The 26,400-nt window shown below is 40.3% G+C and overlaps 1 protein-coding gene across 1 annotated transcript in view; it reads right to left on the bottom strand.

Moving 5' to 3' along the window:
• Uggt2 (UDP-glucose glycoprotein glucosyltransferase 2) overlaps positions 1–21,502 on the bottom strand; it is a 122,199-nt gene extending 100,697 nt beyond the window's left edge. The window contains exons 1-4 of the mRNA XM_045145295.1: positions 21,345–21,502; positions 16,690–16,772; positions 1,827–1,957; positions 1,261–1,373 (exon numbers count right to left, since the gene is read on the bottom strand). Of these exons, the coding sequence (XP_045001230.1) occupies positions 1,261–1,373; positions 1,827–1,957; positions 16,690–16,772; positions 21,345–21,502 (485 nt within the window). The remainder of the gene's footprint in view (positions 1–1,260; positions 1,374–1,826; positions 1,958–16,689; positions 16,773–21,344) is intronic.
• Positions 21,503–26,400: the final 4,898 nt, after the last annotated feature.

Here is a 26,400-nt window from a genome sequence, read left to right as displayed (position 1 = left end):
TTGAAAACAGGTCCTTGCTACTAAAAAGACAATGCAAAGGCACCACCTTAGCAAAGACAGGATAAAACAATTGACTAGCCATTTTTACAAAGCAAAATCCAATTGGATCTTTTCCTTTTGATGAAAATAAATTAGATGGATTAAAAGTTAATGTACAATAAATGCTAAAATTAAGAAAACATTGTTGGTAAAAACTGAAATCTCCCAGTCAGGACTTGTACAAATTAGAAAAGGAAACAACACATAGGAAAAGATGGCTACTTAGAAATAGACAAGCCTCCTGGGTACTAAAATATGAATATAGGAGGCTGGCAAGGTGGCTCAGCAGCTAAGGTGCTTGCCCGCAAAGCCCAGTACCCATGTAAAGCCAGATGCACAAGGTGGTATGCATGTCTGGAGTTCATTTGCAGTGCCTAGAGGCCGTGGTACAACCATTCACTCTCTATCTGCCTCTTTCTCTAATTAATAAAGAAACAAATAAATAAAATATTTAAAATATAAACATGAGATATAAGAAAAGTTTAGAAAATGTTTTCCATAAATGAGATAAATGTTAACTTGTTATTAAATATGTTACGGCTTAAACATAAAGATCTGCCTCAAAATTTAAGGAACAATTGTAGTACTTTAAAAAATATAAATAATTAGGCAATACAATAGTAGGTATTCTTTTGTAAAAAAGAAAAGGACTAATTAAGTTTATAATTTCTGCTTTCTGTTTAAAAACATAGTTCTAAACAAAGTTTTTTAAAAAATCCAATGGTACATCATTCAATACTAATTTCATCTATTACATTTTTTATTATTAATTTTATTATTTCCAAAGCATCTGTTTTATATTTAAAGAGAAAAAGTTCAAGTACATTGTTTTCCATCTTTATTAAAACTGTTTATATATAATTTAAAATATAAATTAAAAGCCAATTAAGAAAACATTCTCAGATGTTTTAAATATTCAATACATATATCATTTTAAACATCATTATTTATATATTTGAGAAAGTGGTGCAACAGGATCTCTTGCTAATGTAAACAAACTCGAGACACATGGGCCATTTTGTGCATCTGACTCTATGTGGCTACTGGGGAACTGAACCCAGGTCATGAAGCTTTGCAAGCAAGTGCCTTTAATCACTGAGCCATCTCTTCAGCCCCATTTACCATTTTCATGTACAATGACTTAGCATATCCAAATTTCTGCTAATTCACCTCACTTCTCTCCTTATGAGCACATTTTCCCAATTGTCTGAACACCTTTACCTGGAAGAGGCCCTCTTCAGCAGCTTCTTAATCTCATTAATCTTACAGGTATGCCTCTGATGGATAACCACAAACGCATTACACCCGACTGGTGGGGGCTCATCAGCCGCAATCTATGATCAAAGGGTGACACTGAGCTGAAGCCATTGGTTTTTATGACTGATCTTAAACCTAACCTGTTAATTCATTAAAATAACTCAGCAGTTACTATAGTGTATTAGTTTAATAAGCTAGAATCACCTTTCTGTAAATAGAACTTGAGAAATATTTTCATAAAATCAACTTTATCCTAAGAAATACATGCTTCAAAGTTAGACAAAAGGATTCTCTTAAAACTTTTATTACAAGTCATCGTAGTAGTAATGTGCCTGCATACTTTCCAATGCCTCAGAGCTAGGAGAGCATTTCTATTATATTTATAATCACTAACAACAATGAAAATGTGAACAACAGGCTCTGGAATGAAGTATTATAAGCTTGTAGGACAGTATGAAGATGTTCACACTAAATAGCTCTGTATAGTTTAGTACCTGTCTCTTTACTAAATACTGTTTGGCTATTTTTACCTGTTGAAACATCTGAATAGTCGGAGAGTATGTTCTTATGGAGAAAGCAAACTTTAAGAGATTGATGTGTAAATTGTCTAAAAACTGCCCAGCTTTCTTCAGGATTAAGTTGTAATAAGAGACATCTGATTCTGGAAAAAGAAATGAAAGGAAAAGAATTTTAGTATTTTATATCCAACACATACTTACTTCCCTTACTGTGGAGTTGACTGAATTGACATCATATAGCCATATTCTAACTTTGGTTATGGCTGTTAGAGAATAATAGCTTTATTTTGTACTTTTCAGTGCTTTCCAGTCAATACAAGTAAGATACATGGAACATAACCTTGCTATATAAATCTATTTGGAAGATGCCAGCCCTTCCGATCAATACATCCCAACGTTGTAGGGTCATTATACAACCATGAGATATTGGTCCAATCTACAACTTAAGAAGAAATTAAGAACAATAAAACAAAAATAATATGGCTGCTAATAAGCTTTTGAGCCATGTATAAGATTAATTTATTGCCACTGAGTCACAGAATGTGTCTAGGGTTTTAAAACAGAAATCATATAAAGGGATCCTTACTGAGAAAGAGTAGAATAGAAAGAAGAAAAGGAATGCTGAGTATTCAAAAGTTATTTTAGAAAAGAGGCCTCAACTAACAGAGACCACTGTTAGAAGAATGGTTGAACCTAGCATTGATTTGGCAACTAAGATAGCAGCAGTGTGTATGTGAGTGAGGAGAGAGGAAGGAACATGACTCAGGTTGGAAAGTCAGTGTTGGTTGGTGATGGACTGAGAGGAATCAAGTCCTATGATAAATCAGTTCCACACTGGAATATTCACATGCACCTCTGAGATATCCATATGTAAACGCACAGGAATATGGCTGGGGAGCTCAAAACAGAGAGGCTATGATTTTAAAGAAGAGGTAGGAGTCAAGAACTTAGAGGCAGAACGTGAAACATCCATGGGGGTGTTTCAGGACATCTTGGAATTCCAGAATAACATCTGTCCCAAGTCAACGTCAAATACTTTGGTGTTGACATATAAACCAAAACAGGAGTAATGGACAAGAAGACAGGACCATTATGGGGAGACAGTGCTCAGCCACACGTTAGAGGGTAAGAGTCAGTGGGGAGGAAAAACGTGGAGTAACCGCCCACGGCAGGGACACGGGGTGGGGCCTGGCACAGGAGAAGAGGGCTAATGATGGAAAGCAAAAGGAGTCTGTATCTCTTTCTCTGGAAGAGGAGATAAGCTAGGTTAATAGTATAAATGGTTCTAGTTTTCAGTTTTTGAGAAGTCTCCACACTGATTAACATCTTGCTACACCATTTGACATTCTCAGTAGCAGTGAATAAGGGATTCTCTTTCCCCACATCCTTGGCAGCTTTAAAAAATATTGTGAACTTTAATTTATGATATACTGTAATTTGGTCAAGTTTCCATCATGTGGCACCAATTCCTCCTATTGTTCATGGATTATAAAACATTACATTATTTCAAAGATAACAGTTAAAATTCCTCATAGTTTACTAAAATGGATCCTGGCTGGCATTAAGGAGTTAGGGCCCACTCAGAAGGTTTCTCATGATTGGTTATAAAGTCCTTCAGCTAGGGCCCATGAGTCTCAAGTCTGCTTCTGGTCTTTGAAAAACTGTGGCAACATAAGGTTTAGGTTTGCAAATAGGGTAAAAATTTCAGTCCCTCAAAAGTTCTTGATATGAGAAGTCATTAAAAGGTTGGGGAGGAAGTATGAAGGCAGTTCTGAAAAATATGCAAGAAAACTGGAAATAAACAAATACTAGATGATGCTGAGGAAATTTTATATAAAACGAGAGTAAATGTGTTTCATGGAAATCAGTATAAGAGAAATAGGGAAAGTGAGGAAAATGAAACAAAAAGAGAAGGGGGAAAATTGGAGAGAAAAGGGTGGACAGGATAGACACAGAAGTCAGGCCGAGGAGATCTCACACACACACACACACACACACACACACACACACACACACACGTTATTTTCTCGGTGCTGGGACAGAACAGCCAACTAGAACCAGAAGCAGCTTACGGAAGAGCGGGAGTGGAACTTGGCTTATAGCCTCAGAGGCAGAGCCCATCACGGCAAAGAAAGCATGGCATGCCGGAGAGGAAACCCATGTCACAACCACAGGGCAGTGACAGGGCAGAAGCAGAGACTAGCAAACAGGACCGGGCTATAAAACCTCAAAGTGCACCCCTCGTGACACACTTCTTCAGCAAAGACTCCCCTCCTAAAGGTTCCACAACCTTCCTGAACAGTGCCAACAGCTGAGGAGTAAGTACTGAAGCATATGAGTCAGGGGTAGTTTATATTAAAAACTGCACATATAGCAAATATATTCATGTATATTAAATACACACGCATGGAATAAGAGAACAGAATGAAGACAAGTATAATCCAAGAAAAACCCTATAACATTAAAGAGAAATCCCTCTATCTACATGCCTCCAAAGAACACTCAGAAATGTCAGCACTGAAAAATTTCTAGTAATCTGAGATATCCAAATTAAAAATGTATTTGGTCAAGATGGTGGCTGCCTAACCATGCCTCACCTACAGGGGAAGGCAAGGCAAGGCAAGACCTTTGGAGTTCATCTGTTTTTTTTTTTTTAGGGGTTTGTAGATTCTAGTAGACCTCCAGTGGGAGGGCATGCAGGAGCAAAGTAGGGAATCCACCGATTCACACACTCTATGCTGGCCCACCAGCCCCCCAATCCCCTCAAGCAGCTGCCCTAGCCTCAGTCCCAGCCAAAGGTTCCTCTTGCACTAACTGCAGGTAAGGGGACCCAGGCCAGCAAGCTAGTGTAGCTTGTGAACTGTGACCCACTAGCCGCCCCCGACAAACCCTGTTCCCAGACCCATGCCAGCAGGCTAGATCTCACAGCGTCCCTGCCCCCCTACTGCTCCACAAGTGAAGGCCCTGCCACTCCCCACCCCTATGCTCCAACCCAGGCCAGCAGGCTAGCTTTCCACCAGGGGACCTCATATGAAATCCCCATATCACCACGCTGCCTTGTCACAGGACGCAGCAGTCCCTTCCACCCCCTGCTACACAGTCCCAGTGGGCTCGCTGTCCCATCCCCACATCACTCAGCATCTGGAGACCACCATACATTCCCATACTTCACCCCCAGCCCCCACAGCCCAGCCTCAACAGCAGTCTGCTTTGTCTCCTTCCTCCCCACCCCTGTCCCCTCGGGCCACCTGACCAAGCAGTCCCATATCCTGAGCTACGGAACAAGCCCATTCATCAGGTCCCTGGGCCCCCACCAGAGCCTCACTGGCTCCTTCCCTATGAGCAGGCAGGCCCCATTTCTATCAGAAGCCTGTTCAGAGCAAATATAAAAGGGAATAATCACTGAAGACACTTCAAGGGTAGACTTCAGCTTCTTCCTGAATTAAATAAGATTCCTATTCTGTGATAGGCAGACCACAGCACAAAAGGAATAACATGAAAAAATCAAATGCAAGTAAATCCAACAAGGTTGCCCAGTCCCACAGTGGATGTCTCTAATCAAACCATAGAAGAGACAATATAGGATCAGAACCCCAAAATGAAAATACAAGCTATACAACCCTGGCCAAATAAATAGCAGAACTTGCAGAAAATCAACAAAGGTACAATAATTGTATGAATGGTGCCCTTCCCAGATTAGACCTAATAGAAAAGAACCAGGAAAGATCCCAAAGACAGTTAAGTGACTTGAAGGGGAGTGAGGAAAATTAAAAGGACCCCAATAATGCAAAATCAGAAAATGACATGGCATGGGAACCTGACAGAGGGGTGGAAATTATACATAAAAAGGCAGTAGAAACTAGAAACCAAATTCAATAAGTCCAAAACTGTATAGAAGCTCTCAAGAATAGAATCAGCCATGTAGAGGATAGCAACTCAGAAACGGAAGAAAAAAAAAAAAAACCAGAAGAAACAGCCTGTGAGTCCAAAAGTTTCAATAAGTTCAAAATTTTTTATAAAAAGAACATGAGGGAAATGTGGGATACCCTTAAACATCCCAACATTCAGATCATGGGAATACCAGAAGTGGAAGAAATTCAGAACAAAGGGATGGAGAACTTAGTTAACAAAATAATTGAAGAAAAGTTTCCCACTCTCTCAAAAGAAAGTCCCATCAAGTTTCAAGAAGCAAACAGAACTCCAAACAGATTGGACCAAAGGAGAAATTCTCCAAGATATATTATCATTAAGGCCCTAAATATCAATACCAAAGAGAAAGACCTAAAAGCAGCTATGGAGAAAGCACATTACATATAAAGGTAACCCCATCAGAATTACTTTAGACTTCTCAATGGAAACCCTGAAAGCCAGAAGGGCCTGGAATGGACCACTGCAAAGTCTAAGAACCTACGGCTTCTGACCCAAACTAGCCAGCAAAGGTATCCCTCAAAATAGATGGTGAAAGAAAAACTTTCCATGATAAAACTGAGCTTTACAACTATATGAATGCAAAGCCAAACATGCAGAAAGTACTGCAGGGAATTTTCCACACAGAAGAATCAAATAACCAATCTCAAATGCCTACAAGAAGCAGATCAGAATAACCAAACTTAGAGAAGGCACAAATAACTACAAAGTCCAAGAAAACACTAAACCACATAAACCATCACAATATGGCAGGGATTAAATCAGACCTCAATGATGTATGAACATCATTGGAATTGATAAAAACTATGGGATTTTTAAAGTCAGACTGAAAGCATTGTATTTACATCATGTATGGATATCAGTTTATGGGGGCCAGGGGCAGAATGTGGTGGTTTGATTCAGGTATCCCCCATAAACTTAGGTGTTGTGAATGCTAGCTCCCCAGCTGATGGATATTTGGGAATTAATGCCTCCTGGAGGGAGTGTATTGTTGGGGGCGGGCTAATGGGCTTTATAGCAGTTTCCCCATGCCAGTGTTTGGCACACCCTACTGTTGCTGTGGTCCATCTTACGTTGGCAAGGGGGTGATGTCCACCTTCTGCTCATGCCATTGTTTTCCCCTGCCATTGTGAAGCTTCCCCTCGAGCCTGTAAGCCAAAATAAATCTCTTTTTCCCAGAAAAAATAAATAAATAAATAAATAAATCAGACCTCAGAATTATTACCCTAAATATCAATGGCCTTAATTCACCCATCAAGAGACACAAGCTGACAGGACGGATCAGAAAACTAGACCCTCAACCTGCTGTGACCACCCACCTCACCACCAAAGACAGACACCTCCTCAGGGTGAAAGGGTAGAGAATGACATTCCAAGCAAGCAGAAACAAGAAACAAGCAGGTGTTGCTATACTAATTTTGGATAAAATAGACTTCAAATCAGAACTACTCAAAAAAGACAAAGAAGGCCACTTCTTACTTATCAAGGGAACAATCCAACAAGAGGACATCACAATCATCAATCTTTATGCACCAAACACAGGTACACCACAATTCATAAAACAAAACCTACTTGACAACAAAACAGAAATAACCACCAGCACCATCATAGTTGGGGACTTCAGTACTCCACTATCAGCAATAGATAGATCATCCAAACAGAAAATTAACAGGGAAGTGGGAGAGCTCAACAAAACCACAGATCAATTAGACCAAACGGACATCTACAAAAAATTCTACCCAAAATCCAGATTCTTCTCAGCACCCCATAGAACCTTCTCTAAAACAGATCATGTACTGGGTCATAAAGCCTGACTCCATATATTTAGAAAGATACACATAATTTCCTGCATGATATCAGATCACAATGCTGTATTGCTAGAAATTAACAACAAAAGATGCACCAGGAATTCCATCAGCTCCTAGAAACTGAACAACACACTTTTAAACAATAAATGGGTATTGGATAAAATAAAAGAAACTGCAATATTTCTAGAAATGAATGACAATGAGAACACACATACCAAAACTTATGGGACACAGTGAAGGCAATCCTTAGGGGAAAATTCATAGCAATAAATGCCTTTATAGCAAAGAGAGAACCCAAATCAATAACCTAGCCATTGACCTAATGGCACTGGAAAAACAAGAAGAATCAAACTCAAAAAGCTCCAGATGGAAAGAAATAATTAGTATCAGAGCAGAAATTAATGAATCAGAAACTAAGAAAACAATTAAGAAAATTAATGAAACAAAGAGCTGGTTCTTTGAAAAAATTGATTGGTTAGCGAGGAAAAAAAAAGAGACATTTCAAATTAATAAAATTAGAATTGAAAAAGGAGAGATCACAACAGACATAAGTGAAATTGGGAGAATCATCAGGATTTATTTCAAAAACATCTACTCCACAAAAACTGCATAATATGGAGGAAATGGATGAATTCCTGGGCACATACTATGGAACAAAGCTAAATTCAGAGCAGATTAATCTCCTAAACAAACCTATCAAACCAAGGAGGTTGAAAAGGTAATCAAAAATCTCCCCCACAAGAAAAGTCCAGGACCAGATGGCTTCTCAGCTGAATCCTATCAAACGTTCATGGAAGAAATGAAACCAGTATTTCTCAAACTGTGCCACATGTGCAACTGGAGAAGAGTGGAAGCTCCTCAACTCCTTCTGTGAAACTAGTATCATCTTAATACCACAAGATGCCACAAGAAGAGAAAACTATAGGACTATTTTCCTGATGAACTTAGATGCAAAGATCCTCAACAAAACTCTTGCAAACTGAATTCAACAACACATCAAAAGTGATATCCACTTGGATCAAGCAGGCTTCATTCCAGGAACTCAGGGGTGGTTCAACACTCAGAAATCTGTCAATGTAATATACCAGATAAATAAGCTTAAACTCAAAAAACCATATGATCATTTTGATATATGCAGGAAAGTCCTTTGACAAAATACAACATCACTTCATGATCAAAACATGGGAGAAAACTGGCAAAGACATTTTATATCTCAACATAGTAAAGGCAATATATGTAGCTCCTAAAGCCCAAATAATACTTAACGGGGAGAGACTGAAGCAATTCCCATTGAGATCAGGAACAAGACAGGACTGTCCACTCTCACCTCCACTCTTCAATATAGCACTGGAAGTCCTAGCTCAAGCAATAAGATAGGAGAAAGTGATAAAAAGGGATACAATTTGGAAAGGAAGCAGGTAAGTTAGCCCTATTTTCAGATGACATGATTCTATACATAAGAGACCCAAGAACCTCCACCTCAAAACTCTTAAAGGTGATTAGGACCTTCAGCAAAGTAGCAGGATACAAAATCAATGCACAAAAATCAGTAGCCTTTCTACATGCAAAAGACAAAGATACAGAGAGAGAAACAAGTGATACTGTCCCAATTTCAATAGCAACAACAACAACAACCAAAAAAAAAAAAAAACTTAGAATAACTTTAACCAGTGATATGAAAGACCTATCCAATGAAAACATAAATACACTCAAGAAAGAAACTGAGGAGGACTTGAGAAAATGAAAAGACCTCCTATGTTACTGGATTGGCAGAATTAACATTATGAAAATGGTAATCTTACCAAAGGTAATATACAGAATTAATGCAATACCAATTAAAATCCCAACATTTTTCTTCACAGAGATAGAAAAAATGATCTCAAAATTCATATGGAATGGCAAAAGACCTCAGATATCCAAGCATACTCTCAACAAAAGAAACACCTCTGGAGGCATCACCACACCTGATCTAAAGCTATATTACAAAGCCATAGTAATAAAAAAAAACAAACATGGTACTGGCATAAAAACAGGATTATAGAACAAAGGAACAGAATCAAGGATGCAGACTTTGGGTCACGTAACGACAGCTACTTGATATTTGACAAAGGTCCTAACAATGTCACATGGAAAAAAGACAGCATCTTCAACAAATGGTGGTGAACAAACTGGGTAACCATATTCAGGAAAATGAAACTCGATCAACATATCTCGCCACGCACAGAAATCAAGTCTAAATGGGTCAAAGACCTCAATATAGGACCAGAAATTCTGCTACTACTGGAAGAAAAAATAGGAGGAACTTTCCATGATATAGGAATGGGAAAATACTTCCTGAAAAAAACTCAGTAGCTCAGGAACATAAACAATCACTCAACCACTGGGATCTCATGAAGCTGAAAGGTTTCTTCACAGACAAACATAAAATAAGCAGAGCCAATAGATTACCCACAGAATGGGAGAAATTTTTTGCTGGCTATACAACTGGCAGAGGCCCAATTTCTAGAATCTACATGGAAATCAAAAACCTAAACAATAAAAAAGACAAACAACCCACTCACAAAATGGGGCAAAGAACCAGACAGGCAGTTCACAGAGGAAGAAATATAAATGGCAAACACACACTTAAGAAAATGTTCATCATCCCTAATCATCAGGGAAATGCAAATTAAAACAACTATGAGATTCCACCTTACCCCAGTATGGATAGCAAACATTAAAAAATCAAATGAAAACAAATGCTTGCCAGGCTCTGGAGAAATAATAACCCTAATTCACTGTTGGTGGGAATGTAAGATGGTATAACCACTATGGAAAGCAATATGAAGACTCCTAAAAAGGTTGACTGTAGAGTTACCAACACACCCAATTATTTGCCTTACTGGGCATTTACCCTAAAAGCTCCATGTCTCAGCTCAGAGAGATTTGCTAAACCATGTTTATAGCTGCTCAATTCATAATAGCTAAGAGCTGGAATCAACCCACATGTCCATCATTAGATGAATGGATAACTAGGATGTGGTATATCTACACGATGGAATCCTACACAGTAGTAAGGACAAATGACATGATGAAATTTGAAGAAAAATGGTCAAACTTAGAATAGATCATTCTCAGTGAACTCACCCAACTGCAGAAAGATAATCATTGCATGGTCTCACTCAACTGTCCTTACCTGAGTGTACCCAAGATGCTGATATACCTAATAAGCATCTGAAAGATTGTACAATATGGAGATTGGGGCAGGATGGGAAGGTAAGGGTTGGAGAGGGCACAAAATTTGACTAAAATGGCAATGGTACCATAAAATTCTATATCCTGAAAGATAGACTGAATGGTTGAACCTTCATCAGGTCCTTAGAGGGAACACCTGAACCACAGGGCCCCAGAGAGGGTATGATGATGACTAAACTTAATCTTTTCCTATCTATCTATCTGTCCCACTTTCTCTCTCTCTCTCTCTCTCTGTCTACTTTCTCTTTCTCTTTTATATTACCTATCTTTTTCTTCCTTCTTTCCCTTGGCACTGACCTATAACTGCCAGTACCAGCATGAGGTTAACATCCACAATGAGCTGTTGATCAGAGAGACCTACAAGGTTTCCCAAAAGAAAACAGATTTCTGTCAGAGTACTTAAGTATTTTACAAGAACAAAGATAAAGGCTCTAAATATTTGTGAACAAATCACATGGCAGAAAGAAAGGGTCACTAACCATCTGATTACTGCTCACAGCAGGGAAAACTGTAGGGAGGAGGCCAAGGTGGGGGTGGGGGTGTGTGGGGGTCATTACTCCTCTGATGTGAATTGTGGGAGGGTAGGGGAAATGTACTATTTAGCTAAGTTTTCATCAAGCCTCAGGTTAAGGGCTATTAGTTTTGGAAAGATTTGTCACTCAGGAGTTCTGGAAAGTGACTTCCAAGTCTAGCTCAAGTTATGTACTCTATACCATCTCTAGATCAATTCTCAAAAGTATGCTTGAAATTATCTGCATAATTGTTTATTTAAGTGAAAACTTTATGTTGAAATCAGGGATTGTTTGTAGTCTTGCAAATGCACATTTCACTCCTACCACACAAAATAAGCAGACAATAAGTTTAGTATTTAACAATGAGGTCTTCTCATTCTAGACAGTATTTCCTCAATTCAGTAATTTTAAACAATTGCAATAAAATATATATAAACTCCTTGCTCTCTACTTTTATAAATTCTAAATGATTCCTCACAATAGAGAAGCTATGGTGTAATTTCCCTCTAATAGCAGGAAAATAATAAAACTGAGATTCACCTTCAATATGAAAAGTGAAAGAAATAAAAAAAGACCCAATCTTACAAATAGTCTTAAGAGGTACAACAGCACCAACATCAACCATAAGATAACAAAACCATCATAACAATATAACTTTATGACTACAACAGTCAAGAAGAGACTAGTAACCTGTGAACAGAGAGTCAACAGCAACAAACCTAGCAGACTAATAAAACACCAAATTCATCAAGGTTTTCTCTAATATACTGATGAATACAGAAGTTGGGAATTTTAAAAATAAGGTAAAATTTAATTGAAACTAGCAAAATCATCTATACTATAAAACAGATGGTTTGGGCTATTTTATCTTTTATATATATATATATATATATATATATATATATATATATATACACACACACACACACACACACACACACACATATATGCATGTGTGTATGTGTGTGTATATACACATATATATATATATATATATATATATACACACATATGTGTGTGTGTATATATATAATATACACACATATGTGTGTGTGTATATATATACATATATATATATATATATATATTTTTTTTTTTTTTCCTGTTTTTTTGAGGTAGGGTCTCTGGTCCAGGCTTATCTTATATTTTTAAACCAACTAAATTCATGGTGACTGGATTAGTTACTTTTCTCATTGTTGAGATAAAATATCTGATAAAAGCCACTGAGGGAAGGCAGAGTTTGTTTGGGCTCAAGGATTGAGGTTAGCATCCACTGTGAGGGAAAGGACATTGAAGCAGAAGCACAAAGTGGCTGGTCGCATTGCATCCACATCCAGAAGCAGAGAATGACCAAGGTTCTGGCTCAGCTCACATTCTCCTGTCCTGGGGGTCTACGACTCCCAGGCCAAGGGATGTTGCCACTCACAATTAAGATCTCTTCCCACTTCAACTAGGCTATTCTAGGAACTCCCTCACAAAATGTCCAGGAACTCTTCCTCTAGGTGATTTTTAGATACTGTCAAGTTGATAATAGAGATTAACCACCATACTTACCAACTAACCACCTTGTTGAGAATTATTTTTTTTAATTTTTTATTTATTTATTTGAGAGTGACAGACACAGAGAGAAAGACAGATAGAGGGAGAGAGAGAGAATGGGCGCACCAGGGCTTCCAGCCTCTGCAAACGAACTCCAGACGCATGCGCCCCCTTGTGCATCTGGCTAACGTGGGACCTGGGGAACCGAGCCTCAAACTGGGGTCCTTAGGCTTCACAGGCAAGCGCTTAACCGCTAAGCCATCTCTCCAGCCCGAGAATTATTTTTCATTTTCAGTATTCTCACCTTCAATCTCACATAGTACTCAGTTGCTGTCTAGTTACATATGTATCATGCTCATATTAGAAATAGTGACAGTGATGTCCATAGTGATATGATTTAGTCTCTTTATTAATTTTTAAACTTTTTAAAAAGATTTATTTTATGAGAGTGAGAACTGGTATTCCAGGGCCTCTAGCCAGTGCAATTGAACTCCAGACATGTGTGCTACCTTGTATACATGCATGACTTTGCATGCGTGCATGACCTTGTAAATCTGGCTTACGTAGGTTCTGGGGAGTAGAACCTGGGTCCTTATGCTTTGCAGGCAAGTGCCTTAACCACTAAGCAATGTCTCCAGCTTGAGTTAGTCTCTTTGTAATCAAATATTTTGAAAGACATAATGTTTCCCTACACCTTCTAATTCCTACTCACACCTTAGCTTATTGTACCCTTCATTACCACACTAATGAAGTGGCTCTTACCAAAGTCATCAATACTTTCTGCTGTTCAAGTACTTAATTAATCAATTATTAATTAATATTCACATAATTTGATCTGTATATAATATTTAAATCTGGCTTTCAGGAGATCACCTAGCTCTACAGGTGCTCTTCCTCAGCCTCTCTTGTGTTCTTCCTGACAACATCTCTCCATCATTGTGCGCTTTGGGGCTCTGCTCTTGGATCCTACTGTATTCTCAGTCTTATAACTTGAATTACCCTCTTCAAGTTGACAAATCCCAAATCCTATACTTTGTCCTATATATTTATACCTGAGTCTCTCACTCATCTGTCAGCTTACTGACATGTGAACGTGACACATCTAAGCTACAGTTGTCTTCCTATCTAAACAGTACAAGTAACAGAGTTTGATAGTCTTGACATTCTCTGAAAATATTTTCCACTAACATACACATGTGAACTTACTTGCATAGAAACCTTTAAAAACAATATTTAGGAACTGTGAGAAATATATGCCAAGCATACAGAGAACTAAGTCTCATTGACATTTTATTTTATTTTATTTTTTTAATTATTTATTTATTTATTTGAGAGTGACAGACACAGAGAGAAAGACAGATAGAGGGAGAAAGAGAGAATGGGCGCGCCAGGGCCTCCAGCCTCTGCAAACGAACTCCAGACACGTGTGCCCCCCCTTGTGCATCTGGCTAACGTGGGACCTGGGGAACCGAGCCTTGAACCAGGGTCCTTAGGCTTCACAGGCAAGCGCTTAACCGCTAAGCCATCTCTCCAGCCCTCATTGACATTTTAGACCACCATGAAACTATAGAGGTTAACCAACATTCTGCCTCTTGCATCTCTTGTACATTTTTAAAAATTTTGAGATAGGGTCTCACTAAGTAGCCTAGGTTGTCTGGAAATTTGTTATGAAGCCTAGGCTGGCTTTGACTCTTCACTCCTTCAGCTCTTTTTGCCAGAGTTCTGAGATTACAGGCCTATGCTACTATTCTTGACTTCTTCTTGAATCTTAAAAGCATCAATATATAACTGTGGCTAAAACATCAAATTGTTTAAAACCTGATGACTGAATGTTTAAAAGATCCTAAAAGCTGGGTGTGGTGGTGTATGCCTTTAATCCCAGCACTTGGGAGGCAGAGGTAGGAGGATCACCATGAGTTCAAGGCCACCCTGAGATTACATAGTAAATTCCAGGTCAGCCTGAGCCAGAGCAAAACCCTACCTCAAAAAAAAAAAAAAAAAATCTTAGTTTGTTGGCACATAATAAAGTGTTGTCACTGAGTGATATGAAAATAACTTTTAATTTGAAGAGGACCAATGAAATCACTCTTTAGTGGAGTATTTAGACTTTTGTGGAGATGAATTCAACAACCTAAAACATTACATTACTAATGAATTAAAATGTTTCTTTTAGGATGAATGTCTTAAAACAAACTCAGCAAAATCTGATATTCAAACATATTGACTTTCTCATTTAAACCATGCTTAATAAGGTTAGCCCGGACATTATATATGCATTTGACTCTTACCCTCAGAAATAAAGTAAATGGAACTATATCAGTAATTCTTAATTTAATATTATTTTGTGTATGTTCATCACTGAAACATCTTAAAGCATAAGCTTAAAATAGCTTAAGTGCTTTTGAGCTTATATTCCAAATTGTCAATAACATTCCACCAGACTTTCCAGGCATATACTAATATAGCTAAACAACTTAAATGAGTTCAAACTTGATGGTAATTTTAAAGATTGGTTCTCCAATACAAAGCAGCATCAAACTGGGCATGGTGGTGCACACTTTGAATCTCTGTACTCGGGAGGTAGAGATAGGAGGATCGTCATGAGTTCGAGGCCACCCTGAGATGACATAGTGAATTCCAGATCAGCTTGAGCTGGAGTGAAACCCTACCCCCGCAAAAAAAAAAAAGCAGCGTCAAATAAGGCTATAATGCATGTATTAAGAACAAAAAGATTTATGATAGACATAATGAGGACTTCAAGTTAGAGAGGATAATTAATGTTGGATTTTAAAAAGTAACATCAAAACCTGAAAAATTCATATAGACTATTTCTAAAACTAAAATATATTACATTAAATATGAAGACAAATAATCATTTCATAGTGACTAGAAGGATTATGAAGAGGTCAAAATTACCCCACATATTCTACTGCTGCCTCCTCTAGTCTCTTTCCCTACAAATTGGCTAACTCCAATGTGTCACTGCAACTCAACAGCAGCCTCTGCCACTGTAAGTGATGGTCTGCTTTCACTCAAACAAAGCTTTTAAAACTGTGGCTCACAACATATGGGGCTGTATAATTGAATATGGGGGGGGGGACAACAAATTGGCAACAGTACACATTTTCTTAACATGAAACAACCAAAAATTAATTTAAAACAAACATAAATGACTTTGAGGTGGTTCTTGAGTGGGCAACATCACGGAAGATGCCTCTCAACGCTATCCTCTGGCCTCCACATGCACACATGCACACACACACAGACAAGTGTATCCTTGCAAAAACAGGCACTTACGTGAAAAGGAACATTTTTAGAAAGAAATACTTAGACTGGTTTCCATTAAAACATCCTTTCAAGGCTGGGAAGTAGCTCTGAGGGCTAAGTGCTTTCTGTGCAAGCATGAGCACCTGGCTTTGGATCCTCAGCCTCCATGTAAAAAGTTGGATGTGATTGTATGCACCTGTAATCCCAGCACTGGGGAGGTAGCAATAGGAGAATCCCCAGGGCTGGAGGCTAGCTTGTCTAGCTAAATCGGTAAGCTTCGGGTTCAATGAGAGACCCTGTCTCAAGAAAATAAAGTGGAAAGTGATAGAGAGAATCCAATATTAGCCTCTATACTCCATATGCATTTACAGGTACACCTGAACATGTGTGCCCACACACATATGAACAGACATACACACATGCACCCACACTATATACACACACGCTAAAATTCCTTTTTTCATATTTAATGTTCAGAATTACTGACCTGATTAATCATTTAAACTTAATCATTACCATTAAAAACAAAATCATAGTCAATGTGTGCACATAAACATAATTTTAACTTAAAATTTGTGTATCACTTACCTGTTTGCTTATAAATTGCTAATTCTTGTACTGTTTCCACAAACTGCCAAAATTTTTCATTACTTTCTTCTGCCATAAATTCACTGTGAATAAACAATCCATTGATACATGGGAATAAAAAGTGGTATAATTTCAATACTATAAATTACACCTTAGAAATAAATCATATATTTGTGACAAAAAGATCTCTAAAACCGAATGTCGAACTACTGGTTTCCATTTACTATAACACAACAAGTAAACAAACTGATGACTCTTACTTAAGGTAACTACATACATATAGTTATGCCACGAAAAGACAGCATAAGATGTCACTTTTGGCTTTTCCTTATTATTAGCAACTGCTAAAATGTGTAATTAATTTTATCTCTCCACATGAAATATCATTGAAAAATACAACTTAGTAATGGACAGAGATTTTATATATAGGTAAAAAGTTAAAAAACAGAGACTGACAGGTTTTATTAATAAAAATGTCACTATAAACACTACCTAGGTCACATTATTTTTAGTTAACTGTTTATTTGCATAGACTATCATTATTTAAAATAAAGACCTTCAAAAAAAAAAAGAAATAATTATATTGCACAAGGTCTTGGGATTAAGGCCCCAAGAAGCTTCCACTTTCCCAGAGTATAAGAAAAACTGGCCAAAGCCACTTAAAAACTTTATATATTTATATATATATATAATATATATATGTAATATATATAATAAAATGGTATTTAGTTCAGTATTATACAGAGTACAGGACTCCTAGAACGAGTGAACTTTAGGACCACCAAACACCACCAAACCAATGGTATATTCTTTGTTATTGCCCACCTTAACTTTTTTTACAGTCTTGGTAAATTTAAGCTCATGCTTAGACATGTTAAGACACATGCAGATGAACTCCTGTGAGTCTGATAAAGCTACTAAAAAGAGGAGAAATTAGGTGAGAAAACTAGTTCATCAACACCAACTTGACCAGGAAAACAATTTAAATAAATAGCTGTAAACAATTATTGTTACGGATGGTGTCTGTCCATCTCCATGGCTCAAAGACAACCCAGAACCTGACGGTAGAGGCAACACTGAGGAGGATGTAACACAGAAGGCCTGAGTAGAACAAGCCTTCAGCAGAGAGCAGCCCTTCACAGTCAGTGGACCTGACCGACAGCGAAGGATGCGCTCACAGACACCCAGCACCCTTTCTGTGAACACCTGCACTGTGAGCACTTAGATGTTTCCAGATTTGGGGATTTTGCATATATACAATGAGACACTGGGGACAGGACCCTCGTCTAAACGTGTAATTAATTCATGTTTTACATACACAGAACTGGAAGGTAATTTCATACGAATGTTTTGTACATCTGTGTTTGACTGTGATTGTCATATGAAATCAGGTGTGAAATTACCCATGGAGGAGTCAGGTTGGCATGATCAAGTTTTGTCTTTTGGCATTACCATGTTTATAACAGCTTCCACTGAACTGGCTCAGACCATGTATCACCTGCACAAGGTCAAGGGCCACCTCTCTCTCCCCCTCACTCTCTCTCTTTACTTTTTACCCGTATATAATTCTCTCTCCATTACTAAGTTATATTTCTCAATGATATTTCATGTGGAGAGATAAAATAAACTACACGTTTAGTAGGTGCTCATAATAAGGAAAAGCCAAACTCTTGGCGGAGTAACCCTTTGGGACACATGTCAAGCACTGAGTCTGCAATGTTAGTGCCCTTTCCAGCACAGGCAGGCTGAGCAGCTTCTCTACTACCCATGCTGGCTTCTTTTCATGTTTGTCTCAAGGAGTGACTGGGGCATCTTCAACAAATTCCTCCTTGAAAATGCTCCGTGAACTAGTCAAGGGTATTGCTTTCCCATTTGAATCTAGGTTAGCCAGTATTCTGCCACTACAACAAGGTCACTTTTCTTCCAGTTTCCAGTAACATCTGCCTTCGGAGCCCTAGCCAGAATCACCTGTGTTGTTCATATTCTAACCCGCATCCTGTTCAAGACTATGCAAGTACTCTCCAAGAGGACAGTGACTCTTTCTACTATGCCTATCACTACCAGTCCTTACCAGAACCACCGTATTTGGTGGTCTCAAGGTTGACTAGACTTTTCCACTGCTTCTCAGTTCATCCAGTGTAATTCCATAGATACTACATCTTTAGGTATGTGTTACAACAAGATTTCACTATTTTGGTACCAAAGAATGTATTTGTTTCCCAGACCTGTTGTGAAAAATTGCCAAAACCACAGTGACTTAAAACAACTGAAACTTATTCTCTCATGACTGGGGCTTGAAGTCCACATGAAGGCAGCATCACTTTCCTTCTGAAGGCTCCAGGCTATACTCCTTCCTGGTATCTGCCAGTTTGGTCTGCTTCAGTGTTGTGACTTAAAAGCACATAACTCCAAGCTCCAAATCTATCTTCACATGGGCGTGCCCTTGACCAAGTCTGTTCATCTGTTCTGTATAACGACACTGGATTGGGACCTATCCAGATAACCTACAATGCCTCAGAATCCTCAATTACATCTGCAAAGACTGTTTATCTAAATAAAATGCCATTAACAGACTTCAGAGTTAGGATGTAGACATTTCTTTTTGAGGCCACCTCAACAAATCATGAGCATGATGAATCAGATGGGGGCTAGACTAAAAAGGACATTAAGGGTCATCCTATAGAGTTAAGACTCTATGATGCTTTGAAACAAGTAAAACTCAAGGCATTTCAATTTTGCTTTAGTTTCAAAAAAGTTCTAGAATGATCTAGACAGTGTGGAACTAAGTATGCAATAAGATTCAAGCAAGCTCTGAAAGAAATAGAAGCCAGAGAAAGCAGATATTTAAGTTAGGATCATTTATTTAGTAAAGTCATTTTAGCACGAAATAAAAACAATGTTAATAGGGCTACAAAGATGCTTTTCAGGACCTCATGGTGTTTTGTGAAAGAACAATACTAGCTGGCATAAAATTTTATATACAAGAGAAATTACTTTCTACTTTAGAAAAAACTATTTTAGAAGCAGGGTCTCCCTATGTATCCCTAAGATAACCTTGAACTCATGAACTGATGTTCCTCCTGGGTTGCAGTTACCTTCTCCTTACTTGGACAAAACACCTGACCAAAAGCAGCTCATGGGAGGAAAGGGTTTGTTTTGGCTTACAGTCTCAAGTGGAGGTTTCACCATGCTGGGGAAAGCTAGATAGAGCAGAGGCGGGCCTCACATCATCTGGGGAGAAGTACTCTAAGTAGTGGGTGTGGAGCTCAGCTAATAAACCTCAAGGCCCACCCCTAGTGATATGTCTCCTCCAGCATGGCTCCACTTCCCGCTGCCGCTAGCTGGGGAGTGAGTATGAGGTTTAATCTCAAACACGCCAGCTTATGGGGGACACTTCACTTTTAAACTGCCACATGCCTCTGCTTCTTCCCAGGTGTTAGGTGTGTGCCACCATTTTCAAGGAGAATTTCTACTTCTGTTTATTGGAATACAATGGGGCAAAATTTAGGAGCTATAAGTTTAGTTTCTGAAAAACAAATGATACTTAATAAGCAATAACAAAGTCCAGGGGAAGAGGATGGAAAACAAAGAAAACATAAGTGAGAAGTTGCCTTCTCCATTGCCAGCCCAACAGCTGACAGGATGCAATTACAAAACTAGGTGCTTCAAAGTGCTGTGTGCTGGGTGGAACTATGTATTTCTGTTGGTGTGCTTGCACTAAGCGCCACCTCCCATAATTTCAATCCGATCTCATTCATAAGTGTTAATAAAATGCACGGGAATTAGACCAGGATGGAGTTTAGTAAATGGTAGCAAGAAAGTGTGAGAGACCTGCAGATGACTCAGGAAGAGAGGCTGGGGAAGAGGGGCAGGGCGGAGATGCTGGGCAGAGGAGAAGACAGGACCAGATGCTGGGCACAGCAACAGGGCAGAGATGTTGGGCAGAAGAGCCGGGAAGAGATGCTGGTCAGAGCAGAAGGCAGGACGACATGCTGGTTACAGGAGCCATGAAGAGATGCTGGGCAGAGGAAGAGGAAGGACAAGACGCTGGGCAAAGGAGGAGCCGTGAAGAGATGCTGGTTGGAGGAGGCCGGGCAGAGATGCTGGGCAGAGGAGGAAGCCGGGCAGAGGAGGAGGCAGGGCAGAGGTGCCGGGCAGAGTAGGAGACAGGGCAGAGATGCTGGGCAGAGGAGGAGGCCGGGCAGAGGAGGAGGCAGGGCAGAGATGCTGGGCAGAGGAGGAGGCCGGGCAGAGGAGGAGGCAGGGCAGAGATGCTGGGCAGAGGAGGAGGCCGGGCAGAGGAGGAGGCAGGGCAGAGGTGCCGGGCAGAGGAGGAGACAGGGTAGAGATGCTGGGCAGAGGAGGAGGCCGGGCAGAGGAGGAGGCAGGGCAGAGATGCTGGGCAGAGGAGGAGGCCGGGCAGAGGAGGAGGCAGGGCAGAGATGCTGGGCAGAGGAGGAGGCAGGGCAGAGATGCTGGGCAGAGGAGGAGGCCGGGCAGAGGAGGAGGCAGGGCAGAGGTGCTGGGCAGAGGAGGAGACAGGGCAGAGATGCTGGGCAGCGGAGGAGACAGGGCAGAGGTGCTGGGCAGAGATGCTGGGCAGAGAAGTTAGGGCAGAGGAGGGACAGGAAGAGAAGAGCGGCCGCCGCACGCACCTGGCCTCCAGCAGCAGCGGGGTCTCGGGCCACTTGGCGGCCAAGTGCGCCGTCACCGCCTTGGACGCGGTGGCCGAGCGGGCACCGAGCAGCGCCAGGCCCAGCGCCCAGCAGCCCGCGAACAGCGCCGCCGCCCTGACGGCCTCCGCCCGGGCCATGGCGCAGAGAAGGAAGCGCGAGCCTGCGGGACCCTGCCGCGCCGTCCGCCGCCACGCCGCCGTCGCCTGCCCGCGCCACCGCGGCCACTTCCGGCGGGGGGGGGGGCTGCAGTCCGTTACAGCGGGGCGGCCCGGGCCTGCGCATGCGTGGTGGGCGCCCGCGCGATCGGGGGTGGGGGGCGCCGCGGGGGGAGTCCTCGCGGGCCGACGACGCTGGCCTTGCGAGGCGACGCGGAGCGCGGGGGGTGGGGGGGGAGTTGGGGGGGTGATGCACGGCCGCTGCGGGGTGATGCTGGGAAGGGCGCCGAGGGGAGGCTCGTCCTTACAGCACGCGACACCGGGCTAAACTAGGTCTGGCTGGAGATGCCGAAGTCAAGACAAGGCGGGAACCAAGAAGTCCAAACCTTTCGGAGCGCTCAAAAGTTTCCTGAATCACTTGGGAGCGCTTTTTTTTTTTAAATGTTGTTGTTTATTTTTATTTATTTATTTGAGAGCTACAGAGAGAAGGGGGGGGGGAGGGAGAGAGAGAAAGAAAGAATGGGTGCACCAGGGCTTCCAGCCACTGCAAACGAACTCCAGATGCATGCTGCATGCACAACCCTGTGCATCTGGCTTAGCTGGGTCCTGGGGAATCGAGCCTCGAACTGGGGTTTTTAGGTTTCACAGGCAAGCGCTTAACCGCTAAGCCATCTCTCCAACCCTGGGAGCATTTTTTAATTTTTTTTTGTTCATTTATTTATTTATTTTATTTGAGAGTGACAGAGAGAAAGACAGATAGAGGGAGAGAGAGAGAATGGGCGCGCCAGAGCCTCCAGCCACTGCAAAGGAACTCCAGACGCGTGCGCCCCCTTGTGCATCTGGCTAACGTGGGACCTGGGGAACCGAGCCTCGAACCGGGGTCCTCAGGCTTCACAGGCAAGCACTTAACCGCTAAGCCATCTCTCCAGCCCCCTGGGAGCACTTTTAAAAGTGGCTGTCCTTGCCCGGCAGGCGTGGTGGCTTATGCCTCTAATCCCAGGACTGAGGAGGCTGAGATAGGAGCATTGCCAGGAGTTCCAGGCCAGACTGACCTATAAAGTGAGCTCCAGCTCAGCCAACAACCAACCGAACACCTACCCCCGCACACAACTTCCCCACAAACCCTGCACACGCTGGGAATCCGTGCAGGTGAGATTGTGTCTCAAATGTAGCCCGAGAAACCTACGTAATGTATGTGTGTGCAATTTGTTGACCAATCTGTTAGACCAGGGGATGTCAAGTTGGAGCGCTGTCTCTGATTCAGTAGTCCTGATGTGGGTACCATGGATTTCCATTTCTTTGGGGTCGCGTGTCCTCATGCGGCTGTTGCCTGGAGGCTTCCGCGTGGTCTAGTCTCAGGGCCTACCCAAACCTTCAAGATCAGAATGTCTGGCTTACCAGAAACCAGAATGACTCCCATGCACATGCATGTTTGCCGGGCACTGCTTCAAAAGATTACGGGTGGACGTTGTATATATAATAAAGTGACAAGTGATAGGTGATTTTGTCACAGTAAAATATATGATAGTGGAGAGGTGGGAATAATATAGTTGTTCAAGGGGTGCACTGACCATTGCTCTCTACCCCTTAATATCGTTTCCCCATAAGTATACCAGATCTCTTCAAGTTGCCAAAACCTGGCCATTTCCCACTTTTCATTTACTCTTATTTATTTAGTTGATAACCTTCCATTAAGACTGGAAGGTAGGTCAGTGGTAGAGTGTGTTCTATGAGCAAGGACCAGCACCAGAAAAACAAACCAAAACAAAAAAAGAACTACAAGCTTCCATAGAAGACCCTGTTCTGAAAACGGCTTACACAGGTCTTACTTCCAAAGTGTATGCTTTTTTGTTTATATTTTCTACTCTATCTGCTCTATGTACCCTTTAAATTCCCCAAACCTCTTCAAAGCTGGCACATGATGCCTAAATTTTCACTTGAGAGCCCGAAGACAGTACTTATTTCTCTTACTAGAGAAAATATATTCTGGCAGCACTCATGCCTTATTCATTTTTGACATCCCCTTGCAAAGAGTAGTACACTTTCTGTTATTAGGATCAATAAGTATTGAAAGGCTCTTGTTTTATACTGACAGGTAGGCAGAAAGCTAAGGCAAACTCACTTCATTTTGACCCATGGTGCATGAGAGAATAGCTTATGAATCTTTCACAAGCATTTGCTTTAATTAATGCTTCATCCCCACTTATTTTGGACAGAGTTGTTTATTGAAGTTGTGGAACAGAGGAAATGAAATATTGACAGGGAAAGTCTTAAATGTCAGCATGTCTCCTGGGTTGCAAATCTTTACTCAAAAAAATGGCTTGCTATATAAAAGTCACATAAAATGTATTTAAACTATATGACTAAAGGATACTAATAAACTATAAGTTAATGTACACTCCTGCATTTGAGTTCAGAATAGCGAAAAGGCTGTAGTTGTTTTTTTTTTTTCTTTTGAGAAAATGAAATTCATCTACTCCTGATCATCTCTTTACATAATTGTCACACATTTTATGCTAGCTGGCATTGTCCTAGAAATTGAAGTTAATTTGTAAGATGTTTCATGTTGCTCACCTCCAAGCATGTTTCCTTATCTGAAGAGTAAGAGAATAAGCTGGATGAGTTTCCTTCTATGTTTAATCCCCACATGCAGACAGAAAAACCAAACTGCAGAAACACAGCAGACAGATCTCACTCAAGCCAGTGTAGCAGCCGAGGTTTCTAAAACCAATAGGTTCTAAAATTCTCAAATCAGATCAGTAAGTTCTAAGAATCAATAACTTCTTGGCATAGATCGGCCATGAACTGTCTGCACTTTAAAGACATAATTTTAACTTGAGCATTTTCTAGCAAAATACAACTCAAAGTCAGTGACTTCAGGGTAGTGTAAGTGGAAATCGATGATGATAGCAGTTTTCATTGTACGTAAAAGAGTGATTAATGAGTACTTTATAATAAGGGTGTTGAATAGAATAATGCATCCTGAGCTTTTTGTCAGGATAGCATGGGGTATATGCATTTAGTGGTGATAATGGTGCCATAAAAGGATAAAGTTGCAGCTAAAATATTTTGTTAGATAATGATCTTAATTTTCTGAGGCTAAGTAAAGTCTAAGAGCTGACATACTTTCAAATACTCTTCTAGTTTTATTATTCATATTTCTTTACTATAAGAAAGACACTATTCTCATTTTTATTTCAGTTAAGAGTAATTTATAAGCACGTAATTTGTTATATTTCTATTCTCCAGACAAAATTATATTAAAATCATCATTAAATGAATGTTGGCTTAGATTTTTTTTTTAATTCAAGGTCCGGAAAGGTAAATAAGTTTATAACTTTCTGTATTTTATTTAAACTAAAATTAAAAATTTCTGATTCAGTTTTATTGTTTCTGTGTGTGTGTTGCTGAGGATTGAACCCATGGCCTGTGCTGCTAGGCAGGCTCTCTATCACCAAGCTACTTCCTTAATCCCTAACTCCAGTTATTTATTTTTTATTTTTGAGAGAGAGAGAGAGAGAGGAAGGAAGGGAGGGAGGGGGAGAGGGAGAGGGAGAGGGGAGAGAGAGAGAGAAAGAGAATGGGTATGCCAGGGCCTTTCAGCCGCTGTGAACAAATTCCAGATGCATGCGCCCCCTTGTGCACGCGTGTGACATTGCATGCTTGTGTCACTTTTGCGTCTGGCTACGCGGAACCTGGTGATTTGAGCAAGTGTTGTTAGGCTTTGCAGGCAAGCGCCTTAATGACTAAGCCATCTGTCCAGCCCTCCAGTTATTTTTGATGCAGTTTCCCACAGTAACTTTCAAATAGCAAATGGGGGATGTGAAAAATGTAATAATTTTTAGGTTAATCGGTTTGGATGATGTAAGAACTTGAACTTTAGTATTTAACAACTGCCTTCTATACTTACATACGTGGTTAGTAAGTTCTAAGTATTTTGGGGTGTGTGTGCATGCCATATGTTTGGTGTATGTGTGTGTATGTAGTGTGTGCACATGTATGTGCAGATGTACATGTTCCATGTGCACTCATGTACAGTCCAGGGGAAGGTGTTGGGTGTCCCCCTATATTGCTCTTCTGCCTTACTTCCCTGAGACGGTCTCTCATTGAGAGCTCATAACATAAAATTGGCATTTTAACCGTTCAAGGGTACAGATCAATAGTGTGAAGTGCTATCGCATTGTTTTGTAATCAATCTCTTGCGCTCCTAATCTTCCAAAACTGAAATTTTAGACCCATTAAATAACTCTCCATCACTTTCCCTTAACCTCTCATCCCACTTTCAGTTTCTGTGAAGTTCACTCCTCTAGATAATTCCTGTGAAAAGAATTGTGCAGCGTTGGTCTCATGGTTGGTTTATTTTAGTCAGCATAATTCTCTAAAGTTTTATTAATGTTGCAGCATGTGCCAGAATTCCCTTCACTTTTAGGGCTGGCTAATATTCTCCTTTATGACCATACCACATTTTGGTCATCAATTCTTCCTTCCATTTCTGTTTCTTCCACATTTTAGATTTGGTGGATAATCCTCTGCATGACTATTGGTGAATAATCTTGTTATTAATATGAACATTGAACTATCTCCTCATTTGGGTTGTATTGTGCTCTCACTTCTTTTGGATATCTATCCTGAGGTGAATTGTTGGGTCATAGGGTAACTCTGGTTCTTTTCTTTTTTCTTGAGGAAATGCCATATTGATTTCCATGGTGACTACACTCCTCCTCATTCCCACCAACAGCAAGCTCACAAAGATTCCAATTTCTTCATCCTAGTAGCTATCTCAATAGGGCAAAGTCATCTCATTGTGATTTTAATTTTTTTTAAAATATATTTATTTGCAAGAAGAAAGAGAAAGAGAGAGGAAGAATGGGCATGACAGG

Source organism: Jaculus jaculus, chromosome 3, assembly GCF_020740685.1.
Source record: "Jaculus jaculus isolate mJacJac1 chromosome 3, mJacJac1.mat.Y.cur, whole genome shotgun sequence".
Taxonomy (NCBI): Eukaryota; Metazoa; Chordata; class Mammalia; order Rodentia; family Dipodidae; genus Jaculus; species Jaculus jaculus.
The sequence above is the reverse complement of the archived record's forward strand: the minus strand, read 5'-3'. Positions and strand labels throughout refer to the sequence as shown.